This window comes from Artibeus jamaicensis, unplaced genomic scaffold, assembly GCF_021234435.1.
Source record: "Artibeus jamaicensis isolate MK-2021 breed Jamaican fruit bat unplaced genomic scaffold, CSHL_Jam_final contig_373, whole genome shotgun sequence".
Taxonomy (NCBI): domain Eukaryota; kingdom Metazoa; phylum Chordata; class Mammalia; order Chiroptera; family Phyllostomidae; genus Artibeus; species Artibeus jamaicensis.
Genome location: NW_026521807.1, coordinates 6,429,968 through 6,450,356, shown reverse-complemented (window position 1 = coordinate 6,450,356; position 20,389 = coordinate 6,429,968). Strand labels below are relative to the sequence as shown.

The following is a 20,389-nucleotide window of genomic DNA, read 5'->3' as shown; positions in this document are numbered from 1 at the left end:
TTTTCCGCCCAGGTCCCGGAAGGGTGATGTGGCTGGGGCTGCGCCGGCCTCACTATGGTAAGAATCGGAGTCGTGGGGTGGTGGTTGAGCCTTCTAAAGGCGCTGTGGTCCCAAACTAGGGCTGGAGGGTCGGGTGGCGGTCCCGGGTTTGCGGGCCAGGAGGGATCCTAGTCACTAACTTGATTTTCCCGTAGTTCGGAGGATGTACAGGGCCGGGAGCCATGTGGCCCCTGAACGCCCAACCTCTGAGAACCAAGACCGACCTACCCAAGGAAGACTCCCGGGTGTCCCAGATCGTCCCCTTCCGCAGAGGCCACTTTCTTGACTTGTTAAGAAAAAATGTGCTAGTTTACCTTTACCGGTCAATTACATAGACTCTTAGTAGACCTTGATCCTTTGAATCGTTACAGCTTCCGGAGTTTTCGCTGCTTATTTTGAGTCTCCTTTCCCTACGCGCCTGATCCAGGTTTTTATTTCATAGTTGTCAAATAAACCCCAAAGTTCACAACTTGATTTTTACCTGTTGGATCAGGGCCTTTAGGCCTCTCCTACTCGATTCTCTCAGCCTTAAAGATGCTATTTTACAAGTTACAGATTCAGTGATTGGAAATTTCTGAAGAGATGGTTTTCAGAGCTTAATGTAGTTGAAGTGGTGTCTGGCCTCAGGCCTTCCTCTCCTCCCCACATGTTATTAAGGTTGTATGTGTTATGTTGTGTTATTGCAGATTCCTTTGATAGTTTGGCTCTCTTAGAAAAGTTTGAAATATATATGCATTTCCAGGCTGAACAAAGTAGGTAATGATTTCCATCATGGCCAGAGGACAGATGCAGTATCAGTAGTAATTCATCTCTAGGCCCTCATGATGAATTTTTGAAGTCCACCTGTCAGATGTTGCAGTTACAAGCATATTTTGGGGGAAAAGATGCCTGCCTTTTATTATAGTTTAGAAAACAACCACGATGCACAAAATGCTATTCTACGTGATAGTCTACATGATAGTTGCCAAGCTTGTGTTCCCAGAAGTTCTGCAGAATTCCATATAGCACAAAACCCTTAGACATTTCATTGAAAATTCGTTAATTGTTGCTTGCTTTATGCTAGTAACTTTGGTTATGTTTGGATAGGGCTTAAGTCCCAGTCTCTTGCCTGGAGAAGTTTACCACTTAGAGAGGAAATGACGGTTTATGACACGATATTCCTTCCTTGATCAAGGATACCCTCTTTCCCCACCTCTCATATGATAGGCAGGATGCACTTGCTTTGAAGGAGGGTCATTGGTGAGATGTTATTTAACTTAGAAAATGTGGTTCCTTCAACTTAAAAAGAGTGAAGAGGCTGTTACTCTTAATTCTTGCATGTCTTCCACGAAGATAAAATTGAATTATTTTACTCTGTGCAAGTCAAAGATATGTTATTCTCATCATGTAACTGTCTGGTGTCTAGTTAAAATCAAGGTGGATACTGTATTTAAAATCAACAGTATTTAAACTGTCCAGCCATAATTTTTCAAAAGTAGCAGTTGTAGCTCATTTATTAGCACTTGAGTGGCTGTGTTTGAAAAATCCATTTATAAGCATTGTCTTATTTCAAGCCCATTTCTGAGTAGATGAGGAAAGTCAGGGACAAGGAGACTGATGTGCTTAGGGTTGCGCAACCTAGTAGGGAGTTCAGGCAGGACCCGACCTTTTCAATGTCCAGATGCCAAAAATCTTCATGCTGTTGTTAACAGAAACATCATAATAGAGGCTGAAATGTTTTATTGATTAGTCACTGTCAAATACAATGTGCCAGTCAGACAAGGTTGGACGACAGAAACAACTGTCAGGTGATTGATTTTTCATTGCTGCTGTGTTCCTTTGAGCTTCAGATGTCAGCATTGAGTTTGCCCATAAATTTGGTGTATTCATGAAGTTACCAAGTGGTAATGACTTAAATCTGAATTACCATATTTTAATGAATTCATTTTTTAAATATGTTTCAAAGACATAAAATGTTTATCAGCAGACTGTTTATAAGAGCATAAACAGTCTGATAATTATACTACTTAAGAATTAATACTTTTAAGAACTTCATAATACCTTGTTCTTCCTAACTTTTTACATCCTCGAGATTCATCTCAAGTTTCATTTCTTCCCGAAAAGCCTTTCCTATTCCTTACTTTTTTCTACTTGTAGGTATCCATCTGGGCATCCATAGTTCTTGGACCCCACTAGCAAAGCACTTACCAAAAGAAAAACAGCAGTAGGTGTTGCCTATATTTCTCCCCTCTCTAGGCTTAAAGTATAGACTAGTTCTTTTAATCTCTACATCATTGTTTCAATTAGAATTAGTACTCGAATGAATGAGTCAAAATACAAAGTCATGTAAGGCAGCTCAGAGTCTTTAAGAACTTCACAGTCCAGTGAGAAAGATTATTAAATAAGTAAAGTCCATGTGTTATCTGCTAACATGTAGAAAGATCATAGGCTTTAGACTGAGCCATGTAGAGTCAAAATCATTCCCAGTTCCCATTCTTTACTTGGTTAACTTAAGGAGGTTTATCTTCCCTTCTTTTTCTGTGAGTATATTAGGTAATTTACAGATATTCTTAAGATACAGGGTTTATACAGATACAAACCCTACAGGGTTTGCCCACAGGTGCTATTGCCCACATTTTATAATTAAACAGTATGAAATAAGGGGTGTGAAATGTTCACCATCTAGGAGCAGATAAAATATAAGCACAGAAGTGCTAATGAAACACAAGAAAGTCATTCTGTCTGGGAACTGCTTCAGAGATATCTTCAAGGACATAACACTGACCTGTATGTTCAAAAGTGATTACAGATTATTAAAGGAATCAGTAGCTAGAAGTGGACAGCGTTCTCTATTCTTTACATATAGGTAAAGTAAATGGCAGTGACGGAACCAAAGGACATCAAGTTGAATGGGTGCTTGGAGACTGGCAGGAATGAAGTAGCAAAATGATGAGAGATGAGACTTGAAAGGTTGGGGGCCAGATCTTAAAGGGGTTTTTGTTTGTCAAGGACTGTTTTGATGAGGTTTAATTGCTTACCTAGTAAAGACTTTGAACAGAGAAAATAATGGTGTGCATTTTAGAAAACCAACTAGTAACAATGTAGAGAGGGTATATTTAAATAGAGGAAGATTAAAATTTGGGAAACCAGTTTAGAAACAAATGCAGCTAGCAGATGATCGAATGCCTCAACTGTTAACAACTAGTTAGGTTAAAAGAAAGGATAAATAAAATTGATTTGAAGGTGCTTAGTGGGGGTTGATTAAGGCCATCTCCAGTTTGGATGATTGATTGGGTTAGAAGGAAATAACAAACACTCTGCCAGGCATTTTATATGTGGTGTTTTATTAAAGACTTACATTATTGGCCATATTGTACTTAATAATAAAGTGCAGAAGTGTAAGTGTCTTGTCCAAGATCACACTGCTTATAAATAGTGATGCTCAGATTTAAACTTAACAGTTCTGTCACTAAATCTTTTATTATACAATAATGCCATTAATTCCAGAATGGGAGAAGGAGAGGTGGTCATGCCTCAGTGGTTGAGGGGTAGGGGGACTTAACGTAAAATAATAATTCTCATGCTACTGTTACTTTTGTGCCATTAACACAAAAGCCATTAAAGTTAAAAAAGCAAATATCTTCTTAGAATTAAAAAATAGTTTGACCTCATAAACCCATGGCAAGTTTCCATGAACTACACTATTGAAATAATTGCATTAGGCCGATTGGTATCTGATGTGATGCTGGTCCTCTAGCACAGTGGCTGATAACCTTGCCTGTGAGGAAAGACTTCCAGGGAACTTTGAGAAATTGTAGATGCCCACCTAATTTAAGTCCAAATTTCTGAGCATTGATTGTTTTTAAAAGCCCAAAATGATTCTAATGCATGGCCAGGGTCTTACCACATTTGACTCAGTGTATTTGGGAGCTTTTCTGTTTTATCAGTCTGTCTGTTCTGCCCGAGTAGCTAGAATAAATTTTTTTAACAGGATTTGCACTTTGTCCTTCAGAATTTTCTCATGTCAAAATAATTTATCAAGGACACATGTGAAGCTTTCATTATCATAAGTATATGTACTCTTTCCCTTACTAACACCTTTGACATCCTTGTTGCTTTTATTTCGTTCTGAGTTGTCCTTAAAATAACTATGTTTAAACTCTTAGTTTAAAACTAAGCAGCACAAACACAGCTACACAGCATCGTAGGTACCATGACAATGACATGAAAATAAATGCAAATGACCACCAATGTGGCCAGTGGAGAACAGAGTTGAGGTGCTTCTACTCTAGACTGTAGCTTTACTTGTAGCCAGAACAGTTATGTAAATAGAAAGCGTAAGTAGAGAAAAGTCTACACTTTTGAAATAGGACCGGTGAAATCAAATGGCAAATTAGTCTAGCCTCACTCCTCTTTTTATGAATGAAATTAAAGTGATGCATAGAGATGCTGATTTTCCCAAAGTCCAACTTATATATACACATATTTCATTAAATCCATATGTCTTTAACCACTGATGCTAAGATAAGCTGATGTGTTCTTAACATTGAAGCATTAAGCATTTCTGGGTTTTAAATTAAGATGACTTGTATATTTGATACAATATCAGCACTAGCTTACAGTAAGCAGCAAAGGTTAAACTTATATGCTAATAATACTAAAAGAAAATGATCAGTATTTCTGTGTATTAGTGAAAATCTTTTCAGTCGCCTGTAGTCACTTATTTTGGGCAAATGGGGTATTTGTGTGTGTGTGTTTGTACATTCACATACAGGTTTACATTTTAAGAGATAATAGTGGTATATACGAATTTACAGTTACAAACTAGTTGAAAAATGCTGACCTGACCTAGATTTGTAAGTGATAAAGTGCTGACCCACTTTTCCAGTGCTGTATGTAGTTTTTATCACAACTAGGTCAGGAATGTCATTTCTGGGTTTCCTTAAATCCCCCCAGAGGGATAAAAGTTTTTAGTTTTGTGTAAAAGCAATAATTATTAAAACAAGTAAAATTCCTGCTATTGGGGGTTTTAAAAATTAAAATTTTTGGTATTCAGTTCTCATTTAAAGTGAATTTCCATTAAACTGAAAGAATTAAATTTGTCAATAATAATTTATTTCCCACATAGGAGACAGTCAGTGTGTAATGGTCCCAGACAGTGTTATGCATAAAGACCCTTAATTGGTTAACAATTTTAGTAGTCTTAAAAATAAATAAAAAGTTACATGTAGCTTAACTATGATCTGGGACTAATGAAAACACAATAGGCTTAAAGTCTTAGAGTTAGCAAGTAGTCATTGAGTACTCTCTGACAAAGCATTTTTTAGTATATTAATATGTATATTTGTGTTGTTTATCTCATTATATCTTTGTTTGAATCTCTATACTGTTTGGATTTTTCCCCCTTTTGTCCCTCTATTCCTAATGTTTTGGATGGTTTCTTTGACTTAGAAGTATTTTTATTTATACATCTAAAAACAAAACCCCATAAAAAGAAAATGTTTGTAGGTGTGGTAGACAGAATGTCCCCCACCCCACCCACAAAAAAACTCCACAAATATGTTATCTTGTTATGTTAGTTGGCAAAAGGGACTTTGCGTGTTTGGTTAAGAATCTGAGGATGGGACAAGCATCTTGAATTATGGGGATGGGGTGATTTAAATCACAAGTATCCTTATAAGAGGGAGGCAGGAGGGACATAGTTACAAAAGAAGTGACTATACAGGTGAAAGTGTTGAGAGAAGGGGTTACTAGCCAAGGAATGAAGACAGCCTCTAGAGGATGGAAAAGGTAAGAAAATAGATTCTTCTAGACCCTGCAGAAGGAACAATCTGTCTTTTATTGTGTTTTATAACCCCCTGGTATTGCCACAGTGTCCTGGAAAACTGGGTAAACCTGGGATTGGAGAACTGTTTGAGATTCTCAAATTTTCTGCCAGCTTGCCTATCCAGTCATCCAGACTTCTTAAAGATGTGTATCTCTTACAAAGTAGATGGAGCCAGAAGAATACATATTGTCCCATATGCAAACATCTTAAGACAAGCTGCTTGATGGAACTGTCTTTGAACTCCAGTTTGTGATACAAAAAGATTTAGATACTGAAAGGAAATTACCTCAGGCTTCCATTTTACCCTACAGCCTGGGCCTTTAACATGCACATAAAGATATTTGCTCCTTTCTTCTGGATTTTCCAAGTATCATTGACAAGTAAATACAAATGCAAAGAAGTGTATGGAGGTATCTCTTGAATCATTCAACAAAATATTCAGTATTCTGACTTTACACTTTTTTTAATAGCCTACATTGTTAATTCGGAATCTAAGTATGCTCTTGCGTTTGTTTTCAAGTTCCTTTTCATTCGGCATTTTCAGTGACTCCTGCACACTATTTTGTGTGATAGTCATAGGGATTAATAAGGAAACTGCAATAAAATGAAGGAGACAATTATAGTGCAGTTTGATGAGTGCTGTAATGGGCAGTTCTGTGTGTAACACGTGTGTACAAAGTTCCTGACTCTGCTTAGTGTAGAGAGTGGGAACAGGAGAGACTTCACAGAGAAGGTCACTCTCGAGTCAGGAGACCAGAAGTTTGAGTCCTTTCTCCAAGCAGGCAAAATCAGGTGGAAATCTGCAAAAATGCAGAAGACCTTGAAAAGGACTTCATGATTTAAAAGATCTGGAAAAAATTAAATACAGTAAATGAATTTTACTTTTCTTATTACCTTTTTGTATCATCTTCTACTTTGTGATGGAATATGCTTCCCTTTTTCTTAGCTTCTTCCCTTTCTTTTAATAACACTTTCCTATTTAAAATCCCAATTATTTTTCTACAAAACAGGAACATCTGTTTCCTTTAACCCCGAGACTGAAGTTTTATATCAGTGACCCACAGATGCTAAGCATTAATACGAGGAATGTGTAGGTAGGCTAAGCAGTGGTGGACTAATGTTTGAAACACTCTTTAGACCAGTCTGTGTACATCTAAAAGACTTTACCACCTAAGGTTATTTGTTTAAATTTTAGGATCTATAAACCCCAAGAACAAAGTTGTATGTACTATATATTGCCTGCTTGTAAATGATTTTCATTTGTAAATGGATTCACGTACAAATATGTATAACACACCCTACTTTAATGATAGGCATGTTTTTAAGTGCCCATTAAAATCTTTTATTATGAAAAATTCAAACATACATAGGTAGAAGGAAGAATACAATGAAGTCTCATACACTCAGCATTTCGTCAACCACACACACACTAGATTACTTAGAAACCAGTCCCAGACACCATATCATTCTAAGCATGTTTCTTTAATAGGACATTCAGGGAAGGAAAAAAAAATATTGCAAAATTGTGAATTTAGATACTCCATTAGGAAGACGATAAACCTACTTTGCAAATTTATTTTCCAACCACTTTACTACATAAATCCTTTGTGCGGTAAATCTGCACATCATTCTCTATGCAAGTTCCTGGATCTGTGGGATGTTTTACATGCTTTTGTCCCTTCCGGAGCCTGCTCTCTATCTTTGGCCATCTATTTGTAATATCTCTTTCAAGGATTGATTCAGTTCCAGCTTTCTCCTTGAAGCTTTTCCTGGCTTTTCTTTGTGAAAACGGCAATTTTTTAAATTTATTTATTTGGGGGGGGTCAGCATGGCTCAGTGGTCACATGTGTTAGTGAGTTTCTATTTAGTTTTTTTTAAATATATATCTTAACATGATTATAACTGCTATATGCCTCAGTTCTCTCATGTATAAAGGTTATTGAAGTCATCACATATGAGGGTAAATAAGATAATCCAAAACAAGGACTCAGTGAATATCAGTTGTTTTTTGTCATTAGCTTTTGTAAAGTCCTAGGTGCAAGGAATCACACTATTTACTTGTTTAATCCCATGTCTAGCTTCATACCCCAGAGTAGATACTAAACATACGTTTGGTTATGTTGGCTGCAAGGAAATCTGTGCTTTATATTTCATGAGCTTATTATCAAATGCTGTATTCATCAGCATATTCATATACATGTTCAAAATAGGATCTTTGAAAGGTGTTGTGAGATACTGTGTTTCCTATCTTGAATTGATTGTTCATTAATTTGAAGAGATAAAACATATCACTTGCCTTCACATATGCAAAATTAAAATCCAATTAGAAACCAAGCGATATTAAACTTTACACTTGTTTATCAATGAAGAAATTATTTCCATAGGAAAACAAAATAATACAAAAGAGTTTTGCTTATCTTTTTCAGACCACAAAACTAACACTTGGAAAATTTGAGAAATTCAAAAAAACTTGAGAATTAGGTTAAAACCTCCCTCAGAAAATCACTGGATTCTCCCCTCTTCTTTCCATAAAGGCTTACACAGCTAAAGATATTACTGTGAAAAGAAAAAAAGCATGCTGCTTTTCCTACCACTTAGCATTTTTTTGTCCTTCAGGATATTGGTAAATAACGTACAACTTTTAAAAATGTTTTCAATAGTTTGTAAATATTCTATAAATGTCTGTATAAAGGGTTTTAAAAATACTACTACAGTATTTGAACAGGGCTAGTTCTTTTTTTAGAGTTCGCCTGGCTGTTATTTAATTTATTTTTTCATGTGAACTTCAAAATCAGTTGTCTACTTCAGAATAACTTGTTGGTGTTAGGTTCACTTTAAATTTACAGATTATCTTTCTGATGTTGCCTTCGAATGTAAGAACCCAGTATACCATTTCTACTACTGTCTTCAGTAAGTTTTAAGGTTTTGCCAGTTTCGTTCTTTGATCTTAGTCAAAGCTTAGTCAAAGCTGTTGCACATCATGTTAAGCTTATTCCTGGAGAGTTTGTTATTATAAGTGAAGTCTTTTTTTTTTCCTTTATGTCTTAACTGGTTGATAATATAATTATGAAGGCTGTTGATTTAAATATCTTAATTATACACCCAGCCACCTTACTTAATTCCCTTATGGTCTGTAATTATTTTTCACTAGAGTCTTTTGGGTTTATTATATATACAGTTGTACTTCTGTACTTTTTATTTATTCAATCATTCCTTATTGAGCTCCAACTACGTGTCAAATACATAGGTGTTAAAGATTGATCAGACAGTGTCCACTCTTCAGAGAGAAGTATTAGAATAATGTATAACAGTTTGCTATGGGTACAGAAAGAGAGTTCGGTATGAAATATGAGAGGGGAAGCAAAGGAGTTCATGGAGACTTCTGGGAAAGATAATGCTTGAGCTGAATTTTGAATAAAGTAAATCTGCCTTTATTTTACTTCGACTGGAAATTTGTGATTTCCTTTAATTCCTTTGTTAAATTTGTTGAGTCACTTCTAAAGAATCAGTAATGAATGAGCAAGTGCTTTTCTCTCACCAAAACCGAATAACCTATTATAAGTCAGTGTATGGAAAATGATTGCTAAAATTTAAAACATTCTTGTCCTAAAAGAATTGCAGAATTGAAAGAAACTTTAGTCGGCATGTAACCAACCTATCTTCCTGCTTTCCACCCAGTTTTACAGATGGGAAGCATAGACTTAGAGAGGGGCTAATAGGCCATGGTCAGCCACTGGCAGAGTTTATAGACTGCCCTACTTGTAGTCCGGGTGTGAAGAACATTTATATTAATTACATGCTGATTCAGCTTTGGTGAGCTGTTTTGGATTCATGACATTTTTTATCGTGTTTTTAAAGTTGCTGAACTTAGAATTTTTGTTACATTTTCTCTGTTCCATTGTCCAAAGAATGAAAAAGAAAGCACACTCTCAGAATCCCTCATTACTGCATTTTGGTTATAAGTATTCTCAGACATGTCCTTCTGTTTGCCTTTTTGAAGAAAAAGCTGTGATTCTTTATATCGACTTGTCTAGCATGTTTTATCAATACGATTTTTCTTTTGATTCTAATTTTTCTTTTTTTCTTTTTAGTCTGCCATTTTCAATTTTCAGAGTCTGTTGACTGTAATCTTGCTGCTTATATGTACCTGTGCTTACATCCGATCCTTGGCACCCAGCCTCCTGGACAGAAATAAAACTGGGTATGTTACTCATGATGTCTGATCACCCAGATTAGTTCTTACAGCCATTGAATGTAAATTACTGTAAACGTCATTAAACAGTTTCATTTCTGTACGGAACTTAGTTTATGATAACTTTTTACATTTTCTTCCTCCATTTAAAAATCCAAAAACATTATATTCACAAATTCTTATTAAATATAAAGCTAAATATTATAAGTGACCTGAAATTTACTGTACTGAAGAAAATGTATATTTAAAAAGATGAACAGATATTTTTTCTGGGAATAAGAAAATAGAATAATCAGTAAAGTTACTTTTCACATTTTGAAAGCATTAACAGTTTGTAAGCCCTGTGTCCATAAAAATAAATATAGGCATTATCTCTTTAACCAAGACTGCTATAATCACATGAACTCCCTGTCTATATCATAAATTAAAAATCTTTGAAGAACTTTATTTAGTTCACTTAAACAGTAGTAAAAACTAAGTCTTGGGCATGTCACATCCCTTTTAATTATTGGGTTCATACCCCCCCCCAAAATTTAAGCTTAATGTCATAACACAGAGAAGTAAATTCTAAAATGTCACGTTCATAATACAGAAATACATGTTGAATTTAACTGAAAGGAAGAATATATTTTTAAAAAGTGCTCATGTGGTAAGTTTTCTTGGCCTTACATATCTATTAATTTCTGTGAATAATTGTCTTAATCCTTTCTTGATAAGAACCTGCACCTCACTTAATGATTTTAAGAAATAAAAGGATGAAATAATAGAATATTGCACATAGGAATAATTATTTCCAGCACCTTTTTTGTTTTTAATGGGAAGAAAAAGGCCAAGTTAGGATCCTGCAAGGCCAAACACTTCCACTAATAAAAGCCCCTACAAGAGGCCATTTGGTAGATACTCAACTATGAGAATAATAATTTCTGCTTCTTTCCTTCAATTTTATTCTGTCTTTGGATTCATAGTTAACGTTTACTCAAACATCCCATTATCTAAACCTTTTTTTTACTCTTCTTTTTTATTTCCTAGCATTGTTTGAATATCTGTAAAAGAATAAATAGAACCCTAACCAGTTTTGAAAATTGAAAACTAGTTATCCTGTTCTAATAAACTGATAATCTATCTCTGTTGGTCTGAAGGACTTTATTTAATTTACTAAAATTGAAAACAGATGCTATTTGTCCATCAGTTTTTATGACAATGCCCCACACCCTTTATAGACGTCTTCTTACAACACTGTTTTTTTTTAACTCCTGTTGCAGTTAATCTTCAGTACTCAATTTAATACTTTGTCTGTTTGTTGAAATTACATAATTGTATTTGTTGCTTATCCATTTGTGGAGTTTTTTTACCCAACCAATTTTATTTCCTCCTTTCCTTTCTCTGTGACCCCAAAATGTATGGTAGGAACCAGAAAACATTTTCGTTGATCAATTGTTTGGAATTCCAATATAATACATACTGTCCATTTAATAAGATACTTTTAAGGGTTTATTTCACTAAAGAATAATCACATAGTAGTACCGTAGAATATTTATACTTTATTGATGCTGTTATGAAGAAAGTAGATCGCATGTGGAAATGCCTGCTCCTCATTCCTTTGGGTGCAGGATCACATCCGTAACATGCTACATTAAACAAAGGAGTTCTCAGGGCTGCCAACCTTACAGGAGAGGTTGAGTAGTAGTATATTTCTCCTACATAAAACTACATAAAAGTTCAAATAAATAGCATGCCTGCGTTTACATTTTAAAGTATATGCTGATACAGTGAAGGGTTTGAAAGTGGCCATGGTGGGAATTTTTTTAAATTTTAAATAGCTTTTAATACACTAACTTTGTTGTTCCAACTTTCTGGTGATACTTAATAGTTAGTACTGAAAAGACCTTGACTGTGGTCATATGGCAGGACAGCCTAAGCTTCGCTCCAGGTGTCCTGCCTCTGAGTCCCTCAACCAGAGAAGCTTTACATCAGTAGTGCTTATTGTAATTAGTAGACTTTTAGAATCGTGAGATCATGGCATTGCAAATCACTAAGCAGTTGTCTTCCATTGCAAATCACTAAGCAGTTGTCTTCCAAAATGTCTGCTAATTTTAAGTGATACCTGGAGCTACTATCACATGAGCCTTTAGCCTTGTGTGTGTGGCTAAACTCAGCACATGGTAGTCACTATTCTAAAGACAGTAACTCACTTAATCCTTAACAACCCTACTGAGTGCTTGCTGAATGCCATTAAAGGGATTAAAAAAAGTTTCTCACATTTATGCAACCAATTAAATAGGATTGAATTTTAGGCACAGTCTGGCAATTATATGTATGTATATATATGTGTATATATATATATATATATATAGTCTCTCACTTTCTAGGTATTTCTTTTAGCAGGAAGCAGTCTGTTAAATGTTTATGGATAGAAAAACATTTTCAGAAAAAAAATTACTTTTAAGAGTATATATATATGGTTTGTCCTTGTGTTGTCAGAGTAAAATTGTTTCACCTGTCAGAATGTCCATATTTCAAAAGTAACTTATATTTTTACTCATTTCATTTTATCTGAAGTAAGAGACTTTGTTTTAAGGTCAGGAAGTTATACTTCAGAGGAGGAACCTATATAGAACTTACCAGTGTTTCTTTCCATCTTAATCATAGTAATATAATGATTCATTAGCCAGCCATCTTTTTGGACAAAGAGTGTAATATAAATTTCCCCGGAATTAAGTATTATGATATTGTTATGCTGATCCTAACTTGCTACAATTAATATTAATTTATCTTGATTTGTAACCATGCACAGGCTTCATTTATTATTCTTTTCTTCTGTCAAACCAACAAAATAGTTATCTACAGTGTTATTTGTTTGTGGTATCTGTATTCATTGAATGACTCAGTTTTTTAAATGTCAGTACTTTTTTATGTCAAATAAGTGAAATAGCCACACAATATGTATTTAATTCATAATATATTCAGTTGAAATATATTTAAATGGGCATCTTCATCTTAATTCTTTCTATTTCTAGAATGTGTTTTAAATGCCATATTTAATTACCTTATACACAATTGTTCCTATACCAAGGTTTTCTTATTATATTGAAAACATAGGCACATATTTTTGTATTCTTCCTTATTAAATAACATAGTTATATAGATGCTATTACTGGACTTTATAGTTGTGGGTTATTTAAATACAGAGTTACATTTTTTTAAGTCAAAACAGTTCTTACATGGATGTTTGCCACTTGCACTAATTTACCTTAGGTTTAATCTGTGACACTTTGTACATTCCAGTTGGTAATAGTTTACATGTAATGATAGTTGATAAGTTATCCTACATACGTGACTTGACATCGGACAAATTTAAGTTTTGAAGCAAAGTAGCAAAAGTTTAAAATGCTAGTGTAATGAATTATCTCTATGATACTGAATGATTTACCTTTTCCAGCAATCAATAGCTACTTTTTTTCTTTTTTATTCTATGCAGATTGTTGGGTATATTTTGGAAGTGTGCCAGAATTGGTAAGTGTTTCTGTATAAGCTTCATCATTTCTTCAGCTGTAAATTGTTGGCCAATTTGCTTATGTCGTTTTCAAATCAAATGACAGTTTTTAAAGTGCACGCTTCTAATTTTCTTGAATTTTCAAAAGTTCGTCAAGTTCTGCCAAATTCTTTTCCTTATGCTATTTAAAGCTAGAGTTGGGGGATATGTCATGACACTTATTAACAGGGAGATGGAAAATATGAAAAAAGCCTCTCTTGAAATCCAGATACCAAATACCATTGCATTCCTGGTTTTCAGAAGATTGCAAGTATGTATAGTTTTATGCTCACACACTTATAGTAGAAAGCATGTTTTTCTGTTTAATGTGTTCCATTTTGATAACCGAGGATGAATTTCCCATCCATGAAAGGCATACTAAGCAACTGTCTAAATATAATCATTTTATTGCTTTATGCTAAGTTGTAGAACGTTATTTATTGCTTTTAGAAAATACTAACTTTCATCTTTAAATCTTTATGGTCATAGCTAAGCTTTATTCTGATTGATTAAAGTTAACATAAATGCAGTTATCTTTTCACTTTTCATAATAAAATTAGTATCTTCAGTATATTTATGTTTAGATAATAATACACTCTTGTCCCATTTCCATATATATATATCCACATATACATATATATATGTAACATTGAGCACAGTGCCAGCAGCGCACAGTAAACTCTCAAATAATTGGCAATGAATGAATTTAAATGTATTGCTGTAATTCACCAGTATCCTTGAAAATAGATTATCTACCCTTTTTAACATGCCTTGTTCCAACACTACTTCAGGGCATTTGTTCTATTTCTTGTCTTCTTTGGAATAATTTACCTGACCCCCTCAAACAAATGATTTTTATACTCTTCTTCTAACACTGGGTTTATACAGAACTATTTTTTTTTAATAAGGTGTGAGGCTTTCAAGATGAAGAAAATAATCTAGTTAACCAATCTGACAACTGCCTGAATTTCCTAGTTTCTTTAAATAGGATGGAGAATTTAAGGATCATCTCCTTTAGATAAGCTGTGTTCCCATTACAGTATTATGTTTTATTTTGGTTGTCACTTCTCAGAGATGTGGACAATTTAGAAGTTGCTCCATAACAGGAAACAAAATTAATTAAAGATTAAAAAATACAAACTACACTAGTATTTACAGTTTTTTCTAAAAAAGACCTTAGAATTGATGTATCTAAAGCTAATTATAGGCATAACCTGGTCTCAGCTAAGGATTAATTATAGGAGTTTAAAATTCTTTAAAGCATCTTCTAAGGTTCATGTTGTTAACATTGAAATAATTCTGAGAGAGCATCTTCCCTTGAGCTTTTAACCACAGGCATGACCTATTCATGGTGGAAATTATAGGTATAATACTAAATTATCTGGAAGCTCTTTTAAAATTCGTTATGATGAGACTGTATGATTAATGATAATATAAGTACAAAGAGCTTTACAGAAAAGTACCTCTGTCAGGACCCTCATTCTAATATTGATTATTAAAACAAACATCTTTCAGAGAATTAAGTGTGCTTTGAACACATTGTTTTTCCTCAGAGTTCCTTGTCAGACTTTATTATCTCTTACAGTGATAGGCATGGAAATCTTTTTTTGCTGGTGGGATAAGAAATGTTATTGACCTTAGTTTGGTAAAGTACAGAACGGATAAGTGGTTGTCAGTCAGGGGACACTGGATCTTGTCTGGAGAAGTTTCTGATTGGTACAACTAGAGTGGAGGTGTATATATACTTGCTCTAGGGTATGCCTGCTTTAGGTCAGGAATGTTGCCAAACATCCTGTGATATATGGGGCAGCCCCTTCCAACAGCTTTAGCCCAAAACATCAATAGTGCTAAAGTTGAGACTACCCAATCTAGATTTACAGAGTTGTGTGGTGCAGACGTGTCTGGCATTCAGTCATGCTCAATGGCTAATGTTCGTGGCTATTGCTGATAGCTAGTGGTAAATGTAAATATGTATAAACCAAATTGTTTGCTTCACAGCCAAGTCACTCAAAAAAAAGAAATAATGTTGTCAAAAAACAAAGTAGCCAGAATATCTCAAGTAAACCTCAAAGAGAACATAATGGAAGAGCAAAAGAGTGTGAAAGAATAGAGTATCACCGCATTAGAGTAATTCTAAATACTCATTGGTAAAAATATAAAAAGTGTGGAGTTAGAAGGTTGAGGCTTCATCTCAGTGTTAACATTGAGTTGATAATTCAGAGATAAAATATTAAGGTATTTTAAATCCATTTTATGTTATAAATATGAAAAGTATAGCTTCATTCATTAGCCAACCCAGATGACTCTTGTCCACAATTATTACTTGGAAGTACAGCTAAAAACTTAAGATACCTAGTTTATAGCTTCCTTAATGCTTTCCTGTAGTCTCATCTATTTTTATGTCAAATTATAAACTACCTTTTTTTTTTTTGCTTGCTCATTTTTATTTTTCTCTCTTGACTATGTGAATGTCATTGGTTAAATAGTCCAGTTAAAGTATTCATTCTTGCCAATTATGGAAAAGCATTAGCGTTTCATTTTGGCAACGTGGCTTAGAAAATGTTGATGCAGATATGCTGCTTTCTCAAACACATGCTCCTCTTATCTTGACACAAAATATATCCACAAAGAAAGGATGCAATTTTAATGGGAAAAGACCCAGCCAAATCATCTTATGTTACACATCACATTACAGCAACTGTTTCACATTCGCTTATACAGAACCAAGACCAGACAAGAAGTAACATTCTTACCCAAGTTCAACCAAAGATGTTTAACTCTATCACATGGCAGCCTCTTTTATGAAAATTAAAAACAGGAAAATGAAACCCATATGTAAATTATAGCATTCTAAGTTGGAGGATGAGGAAGAGAACTTCATCAAAAATTGATTTTCAGCAGATGGAAAATTTAGGACAATATTAATCTCTCTTTTAGGTGTTTGGTAAGACTGGTAGACAGTGAGAGTTTCTAGGCTCAATTTAAGAGTGACAGGCTTGCTTATCAAATCTACCTGAAATTTATGTCAGAATGAGTTGGTCCTTTTTAAAATTTTATTGTGTAACTTGAGTTTTTTTATCACCAAGGGAATTAGCTTTTGCTTAAAGATTATAATCCAAGGAGATTTTTAGCTTTAAATATTTTATTTCTAGTTGAGATAGTGGTATTGTGAAAATGCTAAGCTCTCACTTTCTAGATTTTTTCTTTAATTGGGAGCAGTCCATTAAATGTTTGTGAAAAACGCTTTCAGATAAAACACCCAATGTTTATTTTATTTGTGTGTGTGTCCTATCTGTGAGTGTTGTCACTGAACAGACACAGATACCTGCTCACTAACAACCCGACTGTGTGAGCTCGGTCGAGGGTTTTAGTTGGTAAAGGTGGTCAAATTTGGTGTTTTTTGGTGGTAGTTAACTGAACTTACTAAATGAAATAAGGAACTTAGATACTGGAAAACGCCATAGAAAAACACAAGTGAGGGGTGCATATACAATATTTGCTAGGCATACCTCCACAAACCCAGGGTTATTTCTAGAAGTAGTACGTCACTCTCCATCCTTTCTTGTGTGTCCTTAAGGCAGCGGAAACACTGGTGCTTTGTGGATTGTCCAGCCTTGCAAGGAAGATGGATTTGCGTTAACACACAATCACAAGATCTCTATCTGTTGGCAAGACCATGTCACAAGCCAACTCCAGGTGTATGTCATGAAAGGGAAAGTCTCCCAAGTATAAACACTCCTTAAACAGATGTGAAAATTGACTCGCACTGCAGTGGTTGTTTTAGTTCTGCATTTCTGGCTCAGAGTGATCATACTATAAAATAAATTCCTCTTGGAAATTATTTCCCCTAATATGTTTTTATTAAGCATTTTATTTCATGCCCACTCTTTAAATGCAGTTTTGTTGATCACCCTCTGTTTATTGTCCTGTTTATGCTTGTTTTTCCCTTAAAAAAGGATCAGGAGTTGCTACTGATGAGGAAAATAAATATGGCTAAAAATTGTATACTGAATTTTTTTATGAGAGGAAATTTATTTTTCTACAGAAAATATTAAGCAATATTTGGCCTTAATTGAGTTTGAGATCATTTCTCTTGGATCTGTGTCCTCCATTCTGCCTTGTATTTTTTAATATCTGGGTTTATGCGGCTGCACAGGAATGGCGCATTGAGGGTTTTCAAAACAACTGAAAAAAAAAAGGAGATGATCTTAGAAATGAATTGATGTAATTTAGTGTGTTTTGTATTGTATTTGCTTTTATGTTGCATCTTTTGCAACATAAAAGTTCTTCTTTTGCCCACCTCCCAAATTTATGGGCCTCATAAACAATAACTTTGTCTTGATTTTGATATAGCCTCCTCTCATTGTAAGTAATAACCAGATCATATCTATGTTAGCTACGCATTGAACCAACTTGAATATCTCCCTTGTCTTCAACAGGTGAGCGGAAGAGTCCTTATGTTGCAGTGTGCTGTGTAGTGATGGCCTTCAGCATCCTCTTCATGCAGTAGCTTAGAAGAATGCCTGAATTTAATTCCCAATGGATTTCAACATAAAAGGGGGACTTATCTGCAGAAAATAGTGGAAAGAGTGGTTAACTTTATCTCTGAACATTGAATGAGATAAATTTCCAGCTGCTGTCTTATTATTGGACCAATGATCTGTGTAATTAGGGTGTAACCATTTAGTACTCAGCGTTTATAACAGTCAATCTCAGTACTGTCACTACAGTATTACATTCTGCAATTGTCATTTTGTTGTGTCCAATACCAGTTTTTAATGAGGTATCTCTAAGGCGCATAGTAGGAAAAGTTGGTAAATTATTCAAGTCCCTTTCACTGTGATTTGGAAGTGATGTATCAATAGAATGAGATCGTGTATTGGACTAGTTTTTTTTTTATTATTGGGGGAAAAAGATTCAGTTTTTGTTGGTAAAGATTACATTCATGTTTAATAGTACTTGCTTTACCTCTGGCCATACCATTTTGAGCATTAACCAGAGTACCTCTACTCTTAAGCTCTGTAGTTTACTGCAAATTTTTGAACTATTTAAAACAAGACTGTGCAGTTGTAAGGAGGAAAGTAAGTGAGATGAGTAGTACTGGGAAAATGTTCCTATTTAACTTACAAAGGGTTTAGAGGAGCTGACTGGTATGTAACCCCTGTAGCCTCTCTGGCTGAGTGTGGATACATGTCTTATGCATCAGTTCAACCAGCTAACTGTCATCATTCTCTAAATAAATTACATTCATGAAATGAAAAGAGCAGAACAGAACAATTACAAAATGTTAATCCTGTGTGTTTTTTTCATATTTTAATTACCCTAAAATGCAAACTGTATTTTTGTTGTTTTTAAATACAGCACTTTGAGTCTAATGTATGTTTTGTCTGTCAACTTGAACTGGAATCTCTTATGTAACTTAGTAGGTGGTGATTGATGGAGTTTTCAGATCTGTCGATCCACGCATGATGGCAAAGTGTCTTTGAGCTTTGATAGTAAAGGAGGACCTTCAGTGAGTGAGGCAAAGGAGCACACGGAGTGTGACCCAAGTTTCACTGTAGAGCTGTTTGTAAGTTCATGGTTCACATTTCGTGAGAGTCAACCAAAATTAAATGAAAATTTCAAAGTGAAGAAGAATTTAAATATAGCTAAAAAATGCCCTTACCACAGGGTCTGGCAGAAATAACACCTGCTTGAGTGTGGTTGGTAGGGTAATAATATGGGTGTAATAATTTATAGTTTTAATTTGAACATTTAAAATGTCATATGGTGTGATATCAATATGTTACAGAATTATATGCCTATGATTTTATAATAAAAAGGGTATTATTTGTGCTGGACCTTGTGTATAGTATTAATTAGATATCATTCTCAGTTGTTAATTCCTTGTAAGGTAAAAAAGGAAGAAAACAATTTTTTGCATTTTTAAGAAAATAATTATTTAAAAATTAGTCTGCTGGTAGCTCTTTCCTCAGAAACAAGGTATAGAACTGAAAGCCACCTGTTTTTAAAAATTAAACTACTTGCAAAGAATGATAGGAAACATTTAAGAAAAGCTTGCTTGGTATGCATTGCCTCTGGGTTTTCTTGTTTGTTTTGTTTTTAAAACATAAAAACTTGTAAACAATAGATACAATTGGGTTTTGGGTTTTGTGGGGGTTTTTTTGCATTTTTGGCTAATTTTAAGCTGGTTAAAAGTGGTACATTTTACTTTAGACAGGGAATCAGGCTATGATAATTTTTCCTACTCTGAACTCTCTTGGGCTTCCTGTTAGGTCAAGGATTTTCAGGGTATCCCCAAAATAGTACTCTCTTATCAGCATATACATGCAAAGTAAGTCACCTTTCTGGGTCTAGTTTCTTAGTGGCCATCTGTTGTCCAGCTCTGCTGCCAACTAGACTTTTGAAAGGCTATGACAACTAACTTTACATGCTGTATGAATCTAATATTTCAGAAAATGAATATTCTAGGTAATTAGTTCTAAGACATTAATATGGTATTTTGGAGGATATAGATGAAAGATAGAGGATGAAATAATTTATTTGGAAAATTTGTGGTATTATATAACAGTTTGTACTCCAGAGATTCTGAACAGAGTGGGAGGTGGGAGAAAGATAGGATGCTATGAGTAAAAGCATTTAGCATTTTCTTTATTGTTTTCAAGGAGCTACCACTGAAATCCTGTTCTAGAACCCAAAGGGCGTGTAGATAGTTTTAAGCCCAGGGAGTATTCAGATACTCCCTTTGTGGTCTTGGTGGGGTGGTAGAATGCAGAAGAGGAGTAAGGATCAGTTGAATCGTCAGGTGGACTGCCTCTGT

General features: G+C 34.6%; 1 protein-coding gene and 1 non-coding gene across 3 annotated transcripts; both read left to right on the top strand.

The window, feature by feature from the left end:
* On the top strand, positions 1 to 19,400 carry TMEM167A (transmembrane protein 167A). 2 transcript variants are annotated; one of them, XM_037142963.2, is made up of 4 exons: positions 1 to 57; positions 9,937 to 10,046; positions 13,516 to 13,550; positions 18,009 to 19,400. In XM_037142963.2, the coding sequence occupies exons 1-4, from the start codon at positions 55 to 57 to the stop codon at positions 18,077 to 18,079; spliced, it is 219 nt and encodes a 72-aa protein (XP_036998858.1). In that variant the 5' UTR covers positions 1 to 54; the 3' UTR covers positions 18,080 to 19,400. The 2 variants fall into 2 exon arrangements, with proteins under 2 accessions (XP_036998858.1, XP_036998857.1); XM_037142962.2 differs by lacking the exon at positions 1 to 57 and adding an exon at positions 8,341 to 8,468.
* Positions 11,607 to 11,742, top strand: LOC119047527 (small nucleolar RNA U109). The gene has a single exon (XR_005082161.2). It is a non-coding gene; the product is annotated as a small nucleolar RNA U109 (small nucleolar RNA).
* Positions 19,401 to 20,389: the final 989 nt, after the last annotated feature.